The 22563-nt window shown below is 39.9% G+C and overlaps 1 protein-coding gene across 1 annotated transcript in view; it reads right to left on the bottom strand.

The window, feature by feature from the left end:
- SNAPC4 (small nuclear RNA activating complex polypeptide 4) overlaps positions 1 to 22563 on the bottom strand; it is a 745673-nt gene that overhangs the window by 556845 nt on the left and 166265 nt on the right. The window contains exon 4 of the mRNA XM_044058642.1: positions 18432 to 18590. Within this exon, the coding sequence (XP_043914577.1) occupies positions 18432 to 18590 (159 nt within the window). The remainder of the gene's footprint in view (positions 1 to 18431; positions 18591 to 22563) is intronic.

Genomic DNA, 22563 nt, shown 5'->3' on the forward strand with positions numbered 1-22563 from the left:
ATATCTCACTCAAATGAGAAATTCCTGACATTTTGAAAAAAAAGATTCTGCAAAGATAAGCAATCCATCTAAATATGGGGAAAAATTAAAATTCATACCCTGTAGCCTGCAATGAGCTACAACCCGAGCAAGATGCTTAGTGAACACTCTTGGTACAGCGAATATTCCAAAGGGTAAAGAAAAACCTTAAGAAGCACCTGAAGTATGGACAAAAAGGAATAAAATGCTAAGCATCTTTTAAATGTAATGTTACCTGGAAATTTGACTGAAGAAGAAGAGGTAACAGATTTTGAAACTACATTATTTTGAAGTTAAGAACTATCACAAACAGGTCTAAGAAGAAAGACACAGAACTGGTCTCCAAGCACCTTCTTTCTTTGGCACTAAAAACATCCTAGAACAAAAACCTTTCTCATCTTGGAAATGAGAGATTCGTTCCATCACTCCTGGAAACCGTATATAATGGAGGACAGATGGAAATAAAAGACTTTGGTGTGATGGATGAGGAATAACCTCCTGACAAGGAGGAATACCATCTCACTACCATCTACAAACTTGGTGAATGATCTTTAGAACTCATTTTCTGAAACTATCTTTTACCAAAGACAAAAAAATGGAGATTCAGACTTTCTGGAAAGGATAGGGATGGCCAGGGTGGGAGGGGGGAAACAAGTCCCTTAAATAGTTAAAATGACTACTTGCACTGCCCTTGGTTTAAGAGATTTTCTGAATTCTTTTTGGAACACCCTAGTCATCATGCCAAAATTGGATGAGGCGTTAAGACAATCCCTAGAAAATTAGAAAAAGGAGGACAAAGTGTCTTACATTCTCCCTGACTTAACTTGCCCCTTTCTTCATACTTTTTGACCACCTTGGCAGCAAAGGAACCAAAAAGAGAAAATAAATTATTATTATTCACATCCTCTTGAGAGATACTGAGAATACAGCCAAGCAAACCTCCTCAAAACAGTACTAGAGATCACAACTCTGAAAGAATTATCAACTGAGTCATACATATGTACTATAAACAGAAAGCAGTGACTGGTATAATAAAATAAACTACATAATTTAAAGCAGATGTTTCCTCAAAAGAAGAAACTGCACACCAAACATTCCTCATACTTTCACAATTAGTCAGAATAAACATTAACATACAAGCCTGACAATTCAGAATTCTGAAAAATCACAAGTTGCAGAAGCATACACCATTTTCCTGTACCCATCAATAATCTACCCATCCTTATCAGAAAGAGTAGGATAGGAATTATCTAAGTGTTTAGCAGCAGTAATAATAAATAAAGCTAGGGGCTGGGTCAGGTTTGGGAAGAGTGTATAAAAACTTAAAGACCGAGGAAGTTCATATATTCTATCTCCCTTTTTGAGGGGAGCAGGCTGGCTATCGAAAAAAAATAGAGGCAGAAATGCACACTCCAGATCTGATAGAACTAAAGGAAATGATGAAGATTCATGAAATTTCTTCTGTGTTAGTTCATAAAATTTTCTGAGGGACTGAGAAATCTCAGTGTACTCCCACTGAAAACACTGACACACTGTGGAAGTAGTCTCAAAAAGAGAAAAACCCCAAAGGGAGAATTGCAAATTGAGCTCTCCTCAGAGTCTGAATCAGAAAACTGAGGAGAAAACCTGGACCTGCCCTATCATCTTCCTGTCCAGATTCAGAATCTTGAATCTCTTCAAGTAAGGATGTGATGTATCCTCCTTTCTTTTACCCAAAAGCAATAAATGAGAGGGATCAAAAGCCTGAATATAACCCTGAGGCAGAACCAGTAAACTTTTCCTGTCTAAAGAAATTTGAGAAGGCGTAGATCCATCTTTAGTCTTTTTTTCCTTTTTGACAGAAAAAAATGGGGCCAACAGTGTTAAAAAGGACAGCAGTAGCATCCTCAGGGATAGGTACAACATTCTGACAAAAACAGGGAAGCCTTCCCTGTTTCCTCTCCCAGCCCAATAAGAGTGGCTCTCCCTTGCACCCTGAGGGGACCTCATAAGCCGTAGAGAATGTGGCTTACCCCTAGTCTATAGTGGCTGTAGGTGCTACACCAGAATGATCCAAGGTAAAAGATGAGTGTTCTGAGGTACAACAAATAGCCACAGCAGTCTCACATACCTTCAGCTGAGGCAAACTGTTACCTGCTGTGGTGACAAAAGCTATTTGCTTAACTTTGTCATTCTGTGGCTGGAAGGACCGACCTTGAGACCAACAGTTTGTTCCATGGTCAAGCTGAAAACGAGGTCTCTTTCTGATGGAAAACAAGCAACAAAAGCCAGTAAACATTTAAAGTTTTCAAAAATCACTTTTTCATACAAAAACATAGTAAAAAGCACTTTATAACACCTGCCATTCACAAAAATTACAACAGACTCCACGTCCACATAAAACAAAGCTCATTCCTGTCCATACTGAAGCACAATTTATCCCAAGCATGGGTCCCCTCAAATTATTTATGGTATGATCCCAGTTATTACCATTAAGAGTAATGTATAATTATTGACCAAGGGATGGGTATAGCCAAATTCTAACCTAGTGGGATAGGTTAACTGAAGCATGAAAAGAGAAACTAGTTAGGCTTAACATGACCTGTAAGGACAACTAGCATAGTACTTACCTATTAACCTAAATAGAATAGTACTTACCTATTAACCTAAATAGAATTACTCTACAGAAAAAAATATTTTCTTAAAATACTTTGAACAACTTTTAAAATGACAGGAAAAAAAAGAGCTTTCTCATTTAAAAGTACAATATAGTCTCATGACAGCCCATTAAAATGCAAACTCATAGCTTTAAAATAACGTTCATGAAGAGGAAAGTATTAATAATCAAACAGAATAACCGAGTAGAAGTTTTTTCCCCCAAAGGGAACTTATCTGCTCAAAAAAGAAACAGAATTTGACCATCAAGACTCAAAAGCCACAGAGAAGCATACTCTTCTGCAGCAGTAAAGCATTGAAGGACTTGGCACCCCAACTTGTCTTTTAGTCAGCCCAGCTTGAGCTGCATGATTGTTTGTACATGTGGAAAGTGCCCTGAAAATTATTTATAAACAAAGGCATGACATCTAAATCCAAGGAAGTCATTGTTCCACTGTATTTGGCATTCATCAGACCTACCACTGAGTACAATGCCACCTTTGGTATGTACCAAACAGGCATATCCAACAACTGGAATGTCCACAGAGGTTCCTCACTAAAAGAATACAGGGCTTGAGTAAAATGTCCTATGCAGACCGCTTCAAAGCTCTATCCCTGTACTCTGTCTCCTACAGACATTTGAGGTGAGATCTATGACTGACATACAGGGCATTGTCATACCCCATTCTAATGGACCTCTTGCATATCCGCAAACAAACACCAGAATTACCCATTCTAAAAACTTAAACCTTGCCTGTGATATAAATAGGACCTGCTGGAAAGACAAGTATGTATCACAGAGATTACCCAGTCTCTGGAATAGGCTCCCCATCCAACGAAGCAGAGTTCCTCCATAACCCAATTAAAGTGTAACCTGGACAATTGGATGGGGAACAGGAAATTTATCCCTGACACAGCAACCTGTAAATGGTTCATCTCCCAGACCCTAGCTTGTAAATGTTTCATCTTCCAAGCCCCTGCTTACACTTATCAAGAACTTATCAGAAATTTGGGATGCATGGCTAGGCTTAAAAAGACCCTTGTGGTCATTAGCCTAGTAAACACCTACGGACCTTTGAACCTGTGCATTACCAAGTCAAATCAGCAATTAAGCACTTTCTCATATTCACAAGTCATTTTTAGGCAACCACTTTATCTTATCTGAATGGTGTTCTTCAATGTTATACATTTGTGGCACAAAGGGATAAAGCACTAAATGTGCCCCAGCTGTGGTGGAATCCATTTGTGCCTCAGAAGATAGTGTAGGTAACAAGGAAGGACAAAAGTGAGCCACCAATGCTAGTTTTCCCATCCTGAGAGTTGGGAGACAGTCTGGCCTGCTGCAGTATTTGGAACGTATTGGAAACAGTGGTACATGACATACAGCATATGGCCTAAGAATGTGTATTTGGCTCTAACAAGCTGCCCTCTTAAATTACATTCAGGTGCATGCACATTCACAGGGAAGGCAAAACAGGCCCTCACATTTCCAACTGCACATGGAAGCTGAGGGGGAAGGGGTTAGGGCCAGAAAATGGAAAAATTACATAACGACTGCCTGGATGATAACTTTGTGAGACTGGTACTAATACCACTGATGGAAAACAAATCATCACAGCTGTGGTGGTGGGATGGAGAGTCAACGGGCATGGAGGACAAAAAGAAACATACAAAAAAAGAATTAATGAAGGTCAGTAGGTCATACATTTGAATACTGAACCTAACCAATCAGTCTACACATGGATATGTAAAGTGTATGTGAATTTTGTCCTATGCCTGCTGACCATTAAGTCAGCACAGTACGAGGGGGGGCAATCCTGAGGGGCCATCATACAGATGGCCAAGAGAGTTGCTTGTGCCTTCACCAGTATTCGGAAAATGAGAACGTTTGTATGGCCTAACCCCTGAAGGAGGTGAACGAGCTACCTGTGTCACTATTTGGTGCTGGCTTGGTGAGCTGAAAGTCACCCTCAATGATGCATAACACACCACCACCCCCTCCAAGGAACTGTGGCTGTATTACTCTCCACCCAAGAGGAATATGGCTTTCCTCCTCTGCCACCGACATCCAGCTCCCGTGCCACTACTCAAAAGTGGGTCAAGCTGGGCTACAGTCAAGGCTTTAGTCCTCTACAGCACTGGAGATGGCCCGAATATGACATTTTTATATATCAAACTTCAACCCCACCCACAACTCCACCCTACCAAATGTCTGCCGAATATGAACTTTTCATATGGTATACATATTAGCTAGTTTAATAATTAATTTAAATTAGCTTCCTTTCTAAAATAATAAAATGCATACCTCCCATTGCATTCAGTTTCTGTGGTCTTCTCTTTTATTGCAACATTTATCATCTTCTTTACATTTATCAAATTCCATGTTTTGAGGTCTCTGCTCCATACATCTTCAAATGTCTGTAATCCATTTAGTCTAGCTTTTTATTCTGTATGTATATTTCTCCATATCAAATCCTTTTATACGATCATAGGAAGTTACTAGACTAATGGCACTAGGGCCCCTACAAGCCTAGCTAAGTTCTACACTTATTTTCATGATCAGCAATTATTGCTCTTGTCCAGAAGAGACACAGGTGGAACCCCTGGGATGAATTTATGGCTACCCATCCAATCATCCAGACTGCGTTTGAAGGCCAATGAGGTGCTCTGTCTGGCATGAAGTGGGAGTCTATTCCAAAGGTGTGTGAACTTCTGGGAGACCAATCTGTCCCCTCCAGCAGGTTCTATTAATGTCACATACTAAGTTAAGGTATTTAGAGTAACTAGTGTACCATCTGACATGTGGATATGCAGCATTTCCAGTAAAGCATGGTCAGAGATTGCCTTGCATGCACAGCAGAGATCACCTCTGAGTAGCCTGTATGAATCAGAATAAAGTGACACTGATTTCAGATGATCCACATAAGACAGATGCTGAAGACCTTGAATTTTCCTCGTGAGGAATCTTTGTGGTCTCTCCAATTGCTGGAAAGGTACATACCAAAAGGGATGCTGTACTCAATTATTGGTCTGATAAGGGAAGAGTACAGGGAGGTTATAACTTTTTTTTTTCTAGAGGCAATGCCCTTCCTTATGAGATGAGCAATACAGAATGCCCTTCTTACCACTGTGGAGACATGGTGATCAAAGGTAAGGCTGCTGTTAACCTGTGTGCCCAGGTTTCTCACGACTGAGTGCATACCTAGGGTGTTGCTATTGATGTAGTAGTTAGCAGGAACATCTTATTGAAACGAATGATAATATATTTTTTGCATTGAGTTTAATGCTATGACTATGGCACTAATCATTTGTTTGTACAAGACCTCTTGGAGGCTGTTGACATCATTTGGAGATTCTATGACCGCTCCCAGTTTGTAGTAATCAGCCACAGACCTTTAGTTTTTGCTTATACTTCAAAGAAATATATTCCAAACAGTAAAGATCCCAGGACTGATCCCTGTGGGACACTACTGGTTACAGGTCTGCGGTGAGAGGTGGATTCCCCTATTTTGACTATATGTGTTCTATCAGTGAGCCAGTTAGCGACCTATCTAATGATATAAGAGTTGATACCTACCTGGGTGAGTTTGTCAATAATCCATGAGTGGGGGATAGTGTCAAAAGCCTTGGCAAAGTCTAATTAGGCAGTATGCACAGATTTCCCCTCATCGAAGGCCTTGTTAACTGTGTCGAAAGTCCACCAGGTTTGACAGGCATGATCTCCCTTTGACAAATCCAAACTGAGCAGGGTCAAGTGCTTGGAGATTATTTATATCTTTGTTGATAAGGTCCATGTTGATTCATTCCATAGCCTTGCAGATAAGGCTTGTCAGGCTAATAGGTCTACAGTTCCCATGGTCAGTGGAAGCACCACCTTTGTGCAAAGGAACAACAGTGGTCATTTTCCATTCAGCTGGAATGAAGCCAGTGCTTAGACTATGACTGGAAAGAGTACCCAGAGGTGTTGCTAATTCTTGTTGCAGCCCATATAGGATGCATCCTGGGATGTTATCAGGTCCCATAAATGATGTGTTTTTGGGCCTTAGAGAGGGAGTTTATGACCTGCTCTTTAGAGATACAAGGTAGGGGACAGGTGGTAGGAATGCCATGGTGTGGCTGGTGCAAGAGGGTGAAGTTTTTACAGAACCTGTCAGCCAACAGGTTAGCTATGTCCACAGACTCAATATATGTGGTATCATTAACTACCAGTTCAGCATAAATCTGGGCCTGTCCTTTTAGGTTATGGATGTAACTACAGAATGCCTTATGGTTGTCTTTAGTTGAAGAAGTTAATTTGGATTCATAATTTGCTTTGGAGGACTTTACAAGAAGTCTTATTTGCTTGTTTAAGCGGAGGAGGGAGTGCTTCCTCTTCAAGGCTCTCTCCCTCTTACTTTTGGATGCAATTTCTTCCTCTTATTGTGAAGTTTGTTACTGACAGTTGTCCACCAGGTAGGTTTGCTCTTCCTTGAGGAGCATATTTTGGTCCTATCAGGTATGGCTGCCTCAATGCAGTTATATAGGTTTTTGTATAAAGCAATGGTGCAGAACTCGACAGAGTTGCCAGTTCTATCTGGGGGGAAGTGCATTGAAGCTATTTATACCATCCCATAAGATGTTATAATCTGCTTTGGAGAAGTTGTTTAGTTTAGTTGCAGCTGGGGGGGGGGGGGGGGTCAGGTGTGATAGTTACTTCGAATGAGACTGATTTGTGGTCAGATCTCACCAGGGAAGACCTCACAGTGGAGGTGCTACAGTGGTCCCCCAAACTGGTAAGCACCAAATTCAGGATGTTGGCACCCCTTGTGGGGGTATCAACCAGCTGGTCTAGGGCATTGGAGTTAACGAAGTCGAGGAACGTTTGGGCAAGTGAGCTTGAGCATGAGTAAATTATCCAGTCAATCAATGGGTAATTAAAGTTGATTAAAACCAGGGTGTTTGGATGTATTTTGATAGACTCAAGTAGATCCCAATAGGCAGAGTGGGTGTCCTGATTCATGGAGGGGGTCCTGTAGCTGGCAATGACTTGAATAAATGTCCTACCAACTGTTAATTGCACCTAAGTATCTCCAGGGAATCATACTGTTTAATCAATGTGGAGGTGTATTTATCTTTAATGACTATTGATATAGGTTCATAGGTTCATAGGTTCATACTAGGCTATCTGCCCGAGGGCATTTACAAGCCTAGCCCATAGTTTTGTGGCTTACGCCACCCCTTTAGTATGGGGAACTATACCCATTATTTTGCTGTGCCTCTGTTGAGCAGTGACACTGAGGTAATCCCTGGGGTATATCTGCGATCTCCCATCCATTGGTCAAGATTTCTCTTGAACAAGGCCAGCGAGGTGCTCTGCCTCACATATACCGGGATTTTATTCCACAGCATAGGGAGTCTTTGGGTGATGAATCTATCCCTCCAGCACGTCCTATTAATAGCAGTGTCGAGGTTTAAGTCTCCGCCCTTGTGGCTCTGATGGATCTAGATTTTTGAGGTGAAGCATATTCATCAAATCTGGGTTTGACATGGCCTTGTATGTTAGGCAAAGGTCACCTCTGAGCAAGCGGTAGCGACTGAATAGAGCTGGAGTTCTTTCAGTCGGGCAGCATAGGACAGATGTTTGAGACCCTTTATCCTTTTGGTGAGGAACTTTGTGGCCTCTCCAGCTGCTGCAAGTGTCGGGTCAGATACATTCCGAATGGGGCATTGTACTCAATCATTGGTCTGATGAGTGATGAGTATAGGGAGACTATGACCTCCCTTGATCTAGATGAGAATCCCTTCATGATAAGGTGGGCAATGTAGAAGGTCTTCCTAACTACTTTAGCTACATGGGTGTCGAATGACAGACTACTATCAACCTGGGTCCCCAGGTCCCTGATAACTTCTTCTGTACTCAGTGGATTGCCACCTATTTGGTAGCTAGGGGTAACCTTGTTTTTCCCGAAGGGTATGACTATGCATTTTTGGCATTTAACTTTAGGCCATGGCTCTGGCACCAGTTATCCGTTTCTGTGAGACCCTTCTGAAGGATATCTGTGTCAGATGTGTTTTCTACTATGGCCCAGTTTGCAGTCATCTGCAAACTTTGTCAGCCATAACCCTCCTGTGTTTGCTTGTACTTGGAAAAGTAGATGCCAAACAAGAGTGGGCCCAGGACTGAGCCCTGTGGTACACCACTTGTGACAGGCTTTGAGTCTGACATGGCGCCAGCAACTCTGACCCTGTGGGTTCTGTCACTCAGCCAGTTTGCAACCCATCTTGTGATGTATGGGTTAACATTTAAGCTGATGAGTTTTTCAATGATACCCGAGTGGGGTATTGTATCAAAGGCCTTCGCCAGATCGAGGTAGGCTGTATGGACTGCCTTTCCTCATCAATGGCTTTGGTGACTGTTTGAAAAAGTCAACCAAGTTTAGAAGGCATGATCTGCCTTTGACAAAGCCAAACTGGGATGGATCCAAAGTCTGCAAATTCCCTATGTCTTTATTTATGAGGTCCATTATGATCCTCTCCATGGCTTTGCAGATAAGGCTTGTCAAGCTAATGGGCGGTAATTTCCAGGGTCGGTGGAGGCACCGCCTTTGTGAAGTGGGACCACAGTTGCAGTGCGCCACTCCTGGGTGCGTATCCAGAGGTAAGACTATGATTAAACAGCTGTCCTAGCTGTGGGTTTAATTCCTCGTTGAGTTCGTGGAGCACACAGCCGGGGACACCATCAGGTCCCATGGATGCTGTGTTTTTGCTTTGGAGAGAGCAGTTCTCACTTGGGCGTTGGAGATGTTTGGGGGCTGCAATCGCTTGGTATAGATATCTCTCCTTTGGGGAGGGGAGTTTGCACTGAACCTGTCAGCCAGTATGTTGGCAATGTCTGTAGGATCAGTAATCTTCACATCATTTTGAACTAGTTCTGAGCATATCTGGGAGTTTCCTCCCAGGTTTCTAACATAGCTAAAGAAGGCCTTATGATTGTCTTTTGAGTCTTTAGCTATTTTCTCTCAAAATTTGCTTTGGATGATTTTATGAGAGCTCTTAGTTTTTACTTATAGTGATCAAGGGTGTCTTACCTTTTAACGATTTTGCTCTATCTTGTAGTAGCTTCCTCCTTTTGTTGTAGAGTTTGTTTATGGCTGGGGTCCACCAGAGTGGACGCTTGCCTTTGGTACAAAGAGTCTTTGTTTTGCTTGGGATTGCCTTATCCATGCAGTCCTGCAGGTGCTGGTAGAAGGCATTTGTAAGTGATTCAGCGGCTTGAGTACTGTTTTCCGTCGGCTCGGGGCCTTAAAGGAGACCACACTAGTCTTTAGAAGTGTGAAGTCGGCTTCGAGAAGTTCTTTACTGTGGTCTTTTTATTTCAGGTGGGGGTGGGATGAGGACCTCCAGCGAGATTAGTTTGTGATCTGATCTCACCAGTGAGGGGTATACTTCGGTGTTGAACATTGTGCTCCCATGTTCGTGATGATGAGATCAAGTATGTTTTCTCCTCTTGTGGGGATGGTGACTAGTTGTTCCATGGCATTTGAGTTTATGAATTCCAGGAACTTTTGGGCTAGGGTGTTTGGGCTTGAGTAGTGTTCCCAGTCTATATTAGGGTAATTGAAGTCACCTAGTATGATGGTGTTTGGTGATACATTTATCCCTCTAGTGTTTTCAGGAAGGCCATGTGAGGTTCCTGAGTTTGTGAGGGTGGCCTGTAACATGCTACAATTTGCAGAGCAGTCTTGCCTATGGTTAATTGCACCTGGATGGTCTCCGATGCATCGTGCGTTGCCACCAGTCTTGAGGTGTGGGTGTCTTTGATGAATATGGATACCCCCCCTCCTTTCTTGGTATTGTCCGGATTTTGGGGCCGGAACGCATGATAAGAGGTAAAACCTGATAGTGCTGGGGTGCTCTCAGGAGCCTTGAACCAGGTTTCTGTCACTGCACAGACATCGATGTTCTCCATACTGAGAAGGGCCTCGAGTGCGTGCATTTTGAGATTTAGACTTCTGGCATTGAGCAGCATTACCCTTAGTTTTTTCTTTTTTGTGTTCTAGGGTGGTAGGTTTAGAATTTGAGCCTTGCCTAAAAAAGGCACTATGGGGGTGGCAAGTGCCTTTGCCAATATCCGGAATCCCAGGGGTGACAGATGCAAGCCTTCCCTTGCGAAGCAGCGTGGCTTGTCCAGCATGTCATCCCAGGCAGACAGACATTGGATCCCCTTTGAATGACACCAGAGTTTAAGCCAATTGTTAAAGCTGATCATCTTATCTCTGTATTGTGGCATCATTCTTGGTGAAGGTAGGATACTGCTCAAGGTCAGGGTCATACCTGCCTGGGCTACATAATCAGAGAGCTCCTCAATGTCTCTTTTCATGTAGTCCAAGGAGGTACGTCTCAGGTCGTTTACACCAGCATGGACAATGACTGAGTCATATTTTTACCTGCTGTTGAGAGACCTGAGTGCTTGCGTTATGTGGCGGATTCTAGCGCCCGACAGGCAGCTTACTGTGACCTTCTCCTTACTCAGTCTGGTGAGCGGGACGTCAGTGTGTCTGACTATGGAGTCACCAATGACTAGTGTGTCTGGCATTGTGTTTGGCCTTAAGGGCTGTGACTGTTTGACACTCTGACTGTGAGGTCTATGTGTTGCAGGTGTTGTGTTCTGAGGTGGTGGTTGTTTGGGTGTCTGCTTTGGTGGCCTCTGCTGTTTTGGTAGATTTTTGATCAGAGCCGCCGAGTATGTCTTTGTGTGTTTATGTGTATGATTTGAGGTTGTGATGGTACTATGTGAGACTGGGTCTATAGTGTGTGTGGTAACCTTCTCCTCCTGACTGGTCTTGCCAGTCCTATGTTGAGAGAGCTCAGCCTCCAGTTTGGCCGTATAGTTGCATCTCTCGCATGTATTTGTGTTTTGTGGGAGGAGGAGAGGGTTGTCTGTGTACCACCTCCTTTAGTTTTCACGCCTTCAGTTTGGGGTCTGACCATGTGGAAGGAGGTGTAACCTGGTATGGCTGGGGTGCTCTCCACAGCCTTGAACCCTTCTGTTTTCTTGATCCCATGCCTCTTTCTTTGTTTTGTTTTTTTAGTCATTTACAGTGCTTGTGCCTTCTTTTACAGGTCCTCCTCCAATGTAGTTTTCTCTATGTGGAAGAAACTGATCTGATTTATTACAGATCGTATTATCTGTAATAGTAAGCAGTAACTTTATAGCTTTTCTATTCTTGTTGTATAACCTCTTCTGCAATAATTTATTGATTGCTAAATAACAGTAACAAGTTTCCTTTTTTTTTTTTTTTTTTAAATCCCCACCTATCCACTTAACTGTTTCTAGGCCAATCTTTCTTTTTTTTTTTAAATGAATTGCTTTTTAAGGGCCAGTCAGAACAGGGCCTGTGAAAAAATCTTCATTTTCCATTCAGACTTTCATATTATTTATGTAGAACATATGCTTAAAAAATAGTTAAAGAATAGTCTGGTTAAGAGCTAGAGACCCGACCTTAACAACTCAAAGGATTGTTAAGCACCCCTACTCACTATTAAGGTCTGGTCTGCACTAAAAGCAGACATCACTAACAAGAAAACAGTAGCAGCAAGTAGAAATGGCTGTTTCAACTCCCATTTCTACCACTTGTCCGCTATACTACATGGGACATTTTGAATTAATCTAACTTCCTTTAGACAAGGAATATGTAAGAGCGTCAACCACTCCCTCCCACTGCTTTGACTTTCAAAGCTAACATAACACATCTCGTTTTTTTTTTTTGGGTGAGTTTCTTTAACATCTTAATTTTGTACTAATTTGTAGTACATACAGATGATAAATTTCCATGCACTATAAAGATGATCTACTCTCAACCTGAATGTCAAGAAATTCACCCCTCAAGCTTCTCTTCTGAGGTGAATTTCTTGGCATCCATATCTCAAACATGCTGGGCTCATGAAAAAATTCAGGGGACTTCTGCAGCTAGCCACCATTGTTAGTTTTGCATTTTTTTTCAGTTAAATACACAACAGAATGCTTACATAGCAATTTTGTCTTTGTGGGATTTTGCCACAACTTAACATATAAGTTGTTAACGAAAGGTGAACCTTAAAAGGAAGGCAACACAGAATACTACATACAAATGATTCACAAAGTCTTTGCAGATGCATATAAATGTGCATTCGCTAACAGAAATATTTGCACGCCTCACAGCTGGAGCAAGAATTTGTATACTAAAGGACACAGAATGTAAAATTTCAGGACAGAAGCAGTTGAGAAGCAAAGTGACAACATGGGATCATCCAATGCCAACTGTTAAGGAGAAATGAGAAAGTCAGATATTGTAGATGGAAGACAAAAAAGGACAAAAGTAGCATTAATGATGGAAAAGCAAAAACTGTAAAATAATAGGTCATGCAATAAGTACCCAAAGCAATGTGGAACAAGGACAACTGGGCAGTTGAAATATTATGGGGACTAAACAGGCAAAACATTTCCAATCACGGTTAAAAATTCTACCACTTCAAGCCAACTCTGGTGGCATACAGAGGTAAAGACTATGGCATATGATTAGAGTTCGATAGTGGTTCAGACACTTGACAGAGTTAGTAGGGGGTGATGGTTAGGCCTCAGGATGGAAAGCCAGAGAGAATTAGGATGTATACAGCCACACTACCGTGGAGAAGGATGGTGATGAACATCCAGGGGGATGGCTTTCATCTTATAAATCCACCAGCTGAAGGTAGCTGTCAACAGCAAGTGTACAGCAGTGTGCCCTTGCAGGATAAAGGCATTGCGGATTCTCATGGTGACATGGAACTCATTTTTCCCCAGGCAAGGGGTTGGGAGTTAGGCCATACAAACACCATTACTGCCAAAAATGCCCATGAGGACACAAACAATCATTATGGCTGATTGTAGAGTGGCCTTTCCTCACCATATAGTGGCTCTCACATCCATACAGCATCAGTACTCGACATGAATGTTGAGATTCACTTCTAAGACTTTGTACTGGATGTGAATTTCTTGACATCCACATCTCACACTTATAACAAGCTGGTTCTGACTGGATACCCAACCATAATCCTCCGTGATTTGAAGAAAAGAAAACATAAAACATCGTCAAACAGATTTCTTTTTAAAGACCTATAGCCTGAACTGTAAAAATTAAAAATTGACATGCATGCAGCTAATCCTCCCATCCAGACTTTCACCAAGATTCACAGAAGCATACATTTATATCAGAAAATCTAATAAAAAAGTAGTACTGTGTTATATAAATACATAAATGAAATTATTCATCCATCTTAAAGATAAATCAAGTAAACAAACGCATGGTGTTTCATACCAATTCTCATATAATCTGGATTAAATAGCTCATAGAAATCTGTAATTCTGCATCAAAATTTTGCGATTTGTGGCAAAACAGAGGACATTTTTTTAATATTGTTTTTATATGTGGATTTTAAGATGTAAATAATTAAGCAGGGCTTAATGGTTTAATTGAGTTAATTTAGGATGTATATAAAAGAGCTGGGTTTGAACTGTGATTTTGTTCTGATAGTCCCTCTTAGGGGAAGAAAGCGCTTAACCTTCAATAAAAATTGTGTTTTTTATCATGACCTTTGGTGGTGTGGAGTGGTGAACGGGGTTTGGTAGCCTTTTGCTTCCAGAGTTGGTTTGTCTTTTCCACGCACCTATGGAGGGATCTACAGCGAATACGGACACTATGGAGCTGCTCCAACAAATTAACCAACAGTTAGCACTACATACCACTCAAATCAAGACTTTGGTGGACAAACAAAATGGAACTGCCAATATTTTGGCAGTTTAGGACTTCCTTTAACTCAGCCTACTTGTGGTTCGCAGCCTGTGCAGTCGGCACAGGATATGGCAGTTTTACAGTCTCTTGATAGTTACAATACAAGGCTGAGACCTACTGGTGAGTCTGGAGTGGATTTTATGTCCTGGAAAAGAAATGGATTCATTTTCTGGGAGAATTCAGCTCCTGATACTGGTGTTCAACAGATGAATATGAGTTTGGTGGAGAGACTGGGTATGTTTGAAAAAGATTTGTTTATTTATAAAAAGTTGCATCTTGAGAATGCTTATTTGGAGAGGAATTTGGAGTTACAGCATGTGCCGCGGGGTTTGCGCCTGTGGAAATATCCTAATGGTGCTCACACTAACCCAGGGCTATTAAATTTGACAAAACTAGTTTGGAACTTTTGAAAATAATGATCAAACACAATAACCAAGTACTGGAAGAATTGTCCAAAAGTTTAGAAGAAAATAACTTTATTAGAAGCTATCTACTCTTTGATCACTATCAGACTAATTACGGTAACATCTTTAGTAAAGTGCACAGTAGTTGTGATAATATTTTTTTGCAGAAGTGCAAAAGGTTTCAGAGAGATCTAAGTGAATATCAAAAGGAGAGGGTGTATTCTTTTTCCTTGTTTCACCATGACAACAGCAATCAGGAGTCCAATCATGGGTCATACAATGAAGAGGAAGTGACATCACCCCCGAAGTTACATCAGCAGCAGCGTTGCAACCAGTATATTCACAATGAAGGAGATGTAAGGCGTTTTGAGCGGTTGCGGGGTAAGGAACAGCAGCAGTCCCATTTTTTTTGTGAATGGCGAGATGGATTACAACCAGCAAGGGGCCAGACCGAAAATGCACAGAAACCACAATTTTCTGTGGAAGAACTAATGGTTTTGGCTTTACAGGTATGCTCTGCCGCAAGTACTAAAAGCCTTCATGCTTTGAACATTAGCTGACATTCCATTTGTCAACAGAAGTTGGAGACAGGTTTTTGCCAAAGTAATTCAGCATTATTGGACTTGGTTGAAATTGAACAATATGGTGACTGTTCTACAATAATTGACTATCATGAGGCAATTGATTTGGAACTATTAATAGCTTTAATTGATAAGGGAGTAGGTTTACCATACATTATTGAAAATACAGCTGATTTTAAAATTTATAATTATTCAATTAAACAATTAACTATTGAGCATGTGAATTTGCTGGCAAAAGGCTTAACATTTGTCCCTAGCAGAAGGGGCAATGTTGTTGAGACCCTTATAGATGTGAAGTTATTTGTACGCAAATTAAATTGTAAAATGTTGTTTGGAAATTAATCTTATAGTGGTTCTGAGGTATTAAAAAAGCCCAGCACATTCAACCCACCTAGCAATAATTTCACTGTGGTTTTCGAAAGAATATGTGAGAATGATGTTAGGAAATGGTACAATCAATCTAGGCTCAAACTGAAGAACAATTTAAGTAAAAAAAGAGCAGAAATTGTTGGTGGAAATAGCCAAGGGCAAAAACATCCGTGTTATGAAACCTGATAAGGGTAGCGGAGCTGTAGTAATGGATGAGGGTGATTATTCAAATAGTATGAATGTATTGTTAATGGAAGGGGCTTATGTGGAAAGCTCATTAAATAAGGTCAATATTATGAACAGCATTAGAGGACATGGTCTTTCAAGGCCAGATAAGTGAAGAGGAATATAACTATATGAAAAATGTTCACCCGATGGCGTCTAATGTCTTTGGCATTCCCAAAATCCATAAAGGGTTAAAAAACCCTAGTTTTAGGCAAATGGTTGATGGGAAGCGAGCTAAGACATCTTTTATTAGCAAATTTTTGGATGTTCAATTACAAAAAGGTTTGGTGTCCTTTCCATACATATGCAAGGTTTCATGGAATTTTTTGGAAAAATTAAATATAATAGAGATAACCAAGGATATGTATTTGGTCACTATAGAGGTCTGCAACTTGTTTTCAGTTATTCCAAATGAAAATGGGTTAACATGGTTGGAGGCACAATTGATTAAAACAAAATTATATGACCAAGATCAGATTAACAAATTTCTGGTATTAATGGAATTAGTGCTCAAGAATAACCATGCATTTTTTGAAGGGCAATATTTTAAACAGGCCACCGAAGTGGCAATGGGGGCAGCATGCGCCCTGGTTTTTTTTCCAACTATGTGATGCCCTTCTGGGAGCAAGAATTTGTTTTTAAAAGTAATTTTCAGTCTAGGATTTCTCATTATACCTGATTTTTAGACAATATTTTTTTGATATGGAAAGGGGCTGTAGAATCGCTAAAAGAGTTTTTGCAATACATTAATGAGACAGTACACTTTTTAAAATTCACATTCAGTTATAGTAAAGAATCTGTTACATATTTAGATGTACTCTTGGGATGGATTTGGTAAACAATAAGTTGACATCTGAAATTTTTCAAAAATCTACATTCTCTAATTCTTATTTAGATTTTGACAGCTGGCATCCCTACCACTAAAAAAAGTCTGTTATAAAAGGTGAATTAGTGAGGGCTGCCGGAATGGTTAGTGATGTGGAAAGATTTAAGGATGAAATAAGTTTTATAATTCAGATGTTTAAGCAGAGAGTCTAACCTCCTCAGATGTTAAAGGAAGTGTCCAATGAAGTATTAAGGAAGCATATTGATGGTATTTACAAACCAATATTAGATGTGAAAGATGGAATAGACTTAGGGACTGATAGATTAGATCTTAAGAGGAAGGATAGGTCAAATATGAAGCTTAGTTTTATCACCACATTTAATTTGAATTCGGAAGCAGTTCTTGATATTATTAGGCGCAATTGGGAAATTTTGCAACTGGATTGTCAAATAGCTCAAAATGTGGGTAGGGCCCCTGTAATAGTATACTGAAAAAATAGATCCTTTATGAACATTTTGGAATCTAGCAAATTCCACAATGCCATGGTTGATTCTAGGATCAGTGGCAATCATAAATGTGGGATGGGGGCCTGCTGTAAAAATATTTTGGTAACCGAGGACCATTTTAACTTGAATGGTAAAATCATTAATTTAACTGGGCAGTTTAACTGCAATAGTAAGACCGTAGTCTATTTGTCCAAGTGCTTAAACTGTTCCACATATTATGTGGGAAAAACTTGTAGGCGGTTCAAAGAAAGAATTAGTGAGCACCTGCTCGATATTAGAAATAATAAAATGACTAATGCACTTTTTAGACATGTTCATGAATATAGGGATTATGTTTTCAAATTTATGGTTTTGCAGCAGTTGATTAAAGATTCTCAGGGTAGGGTTGTGGATGCACATTTAGATGTTTGTGAGCTTAAGTAGCAGCTAAGGTTAAATGCCGCAGAGTACCCGGGAATCAATGAAAGTATTACTATTGCATGTTTACTGAAATTGAAACACATTCAGGGTTAGGAATGTTTTTTTATGGTGACCTTTATTGAATTTGGCTACTGTATTTTAGTGTATTTTTGTATAACAAGTCATGTAATATTACATTGCTTTAATATTGTTTTTATATGTGGATTTCAAGATGTAAATAATTAAGCAGGGCTTAATGGTTTAATTGTTTAATTGAGTTAATCTGGGATGCACATAAAAGGGCTGGGTTTGAATTGTGATTTTGTTCTGATGAAGTCCCTCTTAGGGGAAGAAAGCGCTCAACCTTCAATAAAATTGTGCTATTGATCCTGATCTTTGGTGGTGTGGAGTGGAGTGGTGAACAAAGAGGACACTACTAGAAATCACAGAATATTTTTACTCTTCATAAAATGCATGTTAATACATTTTTTATTTCAATAGCCTAAATTAATAATGCCAATAAATGTGCCCCTTATTAGGTGACATTATCTAATTTATTTTGGCCTTTATCACTGATTTCTGAATGGACATGTTGACTGCTATTTTAAAAGCCTCAAATCTGCTTTGACTGATTCACTAGAAAGGTACTTCTGTTAGAAAACATTACATTTCTTACCCACCTGCTGTTCTTTATTTTGGGTCAACAAATTAATGAGCTCATGCAGTTTCTCTTGAATGACTTCTTGATATACCAAATTCATCTGCAGGCATGTTTCCGGATCATCAGTAAAATTAAGTTCTTGCCCATCTTCATCCTCACCTTCACCTTCTTCCGCCTCCTGAAAAACAACATGCAAATAAATAACACTGAAATACTTATCTGATTAGCTATTTGGACCTAACAAGGAAACAGCAACTAGATTCATTCTTAGTTATTGATCTGCATCTTTTTTTCTTCTTAAAGTGTGCCATCATGTTTCTTACAGAAATTCATATTGCATATTATGGTGCTTCACCTTTTGAGATACTGAATAACCATGTCTGCAAAAAACAGTAAGTTTATATATCTGCCACTTCACCTTAAAACTTGCCTGTATACTTAGATATTCAAGAATATGTGAACTGGGAAAGAAATGGGATATGCACAATGACAGTATAAGTAGGCAAACTAACAATGGCAATGTGCATATGCAGCTGGCTACAACACATACATAATTAAATTAATGTACCGATGATGCCAGTATGTCTCGTTATAATGTAGATACCCTGTAGAAATACTGCCATGGGTAGATTCCCAGAAGCAGCAGCACCCAGAATGTTTTAATACTGTTCTTGCTCTACTGCAAAACTATAGTTGTGAAAGCAGTGTTTCACCCTTAGTAGGTGTTTTCTCTTTTCCCCAGTGTTCTGTGACCATGTGTACATAAATAATGGGGGTGTAAGGGCAAAGGCACTGACTTGGTGATGCAGAGGCTCTTCCGCTGCAAAAACAATTTCAGTAATTTACATTCTGCAGCTAGGGTAGCATGTTTCTTAGTAGTCTAATTTTGGGTTTTTACAGTGAATTTTTTTTCACTCACACTTGCTAAAAGCGATGTCTTTTTTCTCTACCACTCTGGCACTACGAAGATAATATCACTGATAATCAGAGAAATTTGAAAACTGCACCTTCATTTTGTTCTATAGTTTTCAGCAGTCTTCATATAAACTACACATGCTTTTAACGTTTATCATTCTTTAACAAAACTTTGGAATAAAACTGCACCAGCCACTTACATTTAACAGACCTATTGAAGAATGACAAGAATTTAACAGCATGTTACATTATATGGTACATAGAGCCCTAGTACGCACATTTTCAAATAATTTATTCAAAGCTTGGTTTCATCACTCAGGTAAACCACCATATGCTCAAGAACATTTCAAGGACAGAGAATTAAGCAGTACTTTTGCAAGGAAATGCAAGGAAATAGAGTAAAATATTCCCATTCAACTTGATAAGGCATGACTACAGCATTATGTTTTGTGTACTATACCTACTTTATCTGGAAATTATTTCAATCTAAATATATACAAAGGCTTGGCTATTAAAAACACAAAGCAATTAAGACAATGACGATGTTTGAGTAGCAAAAACATCAAGATCACAAATTATGCAGAAATATACATTAAAATGCAGAACAAATGGTTTATATTTAAACAATTATTTTCAAAAGCACAAAAACAATGGCAACGTGGTAAAGTCCAAACAAGGTGCAAAAAATCATCCTGGCTGTGCTACTTAAGTTTGCAATTAAATTTAACTGGAGAATGTAGTGTGTGTGTGTGTGTGTGTGTGTGTGTGTGTGTGTGTGTGTGTGTGTGTGTGTGTGTGTGTGTGTGCGTTCACATGCGAGTGTGTGTATGTTGGGGAGAAGCAACAAGTCATTAGATGTTTATTAAGTTTTCAGCAAAACAGCTGCAGTTTCACTACAGTCTGTTCAAAGAGACCACTTACATTTCATATTTCTTTACAATGATGTTTAGAGGCCTTGATAATATACTAGGTGAAGCTCATTTGTGTTGTACCAAGTAAAAAAAAAAATGAACACTGAAAGCATCTACTCATGGTGACATTTGTCTGGTAAGTTTTGCAGCATATGAAGTATATAAAATATAAAGAATAATTAGAGGTAGTGAAGTGATTCTCAGCTTTTACAAAATGCGTTTCCACATTTCTTTATAGAATTTTTTTTTGCAGTGACTGATGAATACTATGACTACAATGGGAGATTCCTCTGAATGACTATTTTAATATACTTTGTTTCATTTACTTTGATTCATTTCATTAATTGATACCTGAAATTCAGTTTTTCTAGCCTAACCACATTTCACATTCAAGACACTCGCTTCATAAACTAGAGAAACAATAAGTAATTTATATATTTTCTGCAACTGATGGCAATCTCTTAACACTGATCTCAACTTTATTACTCTCATTTCAAAATGTTCAAGGAGATATTCATGTGGTAAGAAACACAATTTTAATCACAATGTTCTAATACTATGCACAATTATACAAATTCTGTAATTAATCATGCATTTTGATCAATATTAAAATTCAGATTGGTAGTATTTTTGAACAAGAAGTTATGTACTCACCATAACGTTCGATGTATGTAGTCCATCTCGCCTTACATTCTTACCCGTGGGTTTGGAGCTGAACCTCGGCTCTGACTCGGCCATACTCTAGTGCGAAGTCTTCAACTGGCTCGTGGCTAAGAGGTATCCCATCATGCAACAGGTCTATTCCCCAGATCTTGTTTGCTGCAAGCGCGCGCACACACACACACACACACACACACACACACACACACACACACACACACACACACACTGAGAAGAACAACAACCCCAACAGAAAGGACTACTGACACCTAGAGACTATACCTCCAGGTCCTCCAGGAGGGGGTAGGAGGGAGGGTTAGTAAGAATGTAAGGTGAGATGGACTACATACATCGAACGTTATGGTGAGTACATAACTTCTTGATGTTATGTAGTCCAATCTCGCCTTCATTCTTACCCGTGGGACAGCGTCCCTAGCACCTTGATCTTGGGTGGCTCAGTGAAAAATACTCTTGAGTACTGTGGAACCAAAGGAAGATCTGCCTATAGAGACCAGATCTAATTTGTAGTGACCAATAAAGGTATGAGGTGAAGCCCATGTTGCTGCAGCACAAATATCATCCATAGACATCCTAGCCTGAAACGCAGTTGAGGTAGCCACAAATTGTGTAGAATGAGCCTTCACAAGGATAATTATTTGCCATTTGAAGCATAAATAAATAAGATGCAATCGGAGATCCAGCGAGACAAGGTTACCTTAGAAACAGGAACCCCAAGTCTAGTGTCTGAAAACGAGACAAACATTTGATCTGATTTCCTGAAATCTTTTGTCCTATGTAAACAGAAACACAATTGTCTATGAACATCTAGCTGATGAAACTTAAATTCTGCCTTGGAGAATTCAGGAAAAAACACAGGCAACTCAATGGATTGGTTGATATTGACAACAGAAGCAACCTTTGGAACAAAGGAAGGATTGGTTCTTAAGAAGACCCTCTTTGTGAAACACCAAATAAGGTGGCTTAATTGATAATGCTTGGAGTTCAGAGACCCACCTAGCTGAAGTTATAACTACCAAGAATACTGTCTTCCATGACAAGAATTTAATGTTACACATAGCTGCGGGCTCAAAGGGAGTTGAGGTGAGCTTCTGTAATACAAAATTGAGGTCCCATGGCATTACTGGATCAAAGACTGGAGGTTGGAGTAACAATGTCCCTTTCAGAAATGCCCTACAAAGCCTATGAGCCATAAGGTTGGGCTCGTTAGCAACGTGAAAGGTAAACATCGCTGCCAGTTGCACTTTAATGGTGGCTGCAGCTGACCCCTGACTGAACAGTTGAGAAAGAAATTCTAATATTGCCGAAATAGGTGCTGTATAAGGATCAATATGTCTCTCACGGGCCCAAACAGAAAATCTCTTCCACTTACTGGAAGAGATCTTCCTATAAGAAGGCTCGTATGCTCCACCTAAAGAAATCCAAGTCACTGCGAGCCACGTGCTCTAGTGAGCTAATCCTCTCCACAACAATAAATAGAACATGATGGAGGGATAGATTCCTATCACAGAGGCTCCCCATGCTTTGGAACAAAATTCCTAAATACATTAGGCAGAGCCCCTCACTAACACTCTTCAAGAGTAGCCTTGACGAGTGGATGGGTAAAAGAAAGTACACCCCTGGGATCACTTCATTGGCTCTGCTTGA

The sequence above is a fragment of the Protopterus annectens genome, chromosome 16.part0 (assembly GCF_019279795.1).
Source record: "Protopterus annectens isolate FY-2018-M chromosome 16.part0, PAN1.0, whole genome shotgun sequence".
Taxonomy (NCBI): Eukaryota; Metazoa; Chordata; order Ceratodontiformes; family Protopteridae; genus Protopterus; species Protopterus annectens.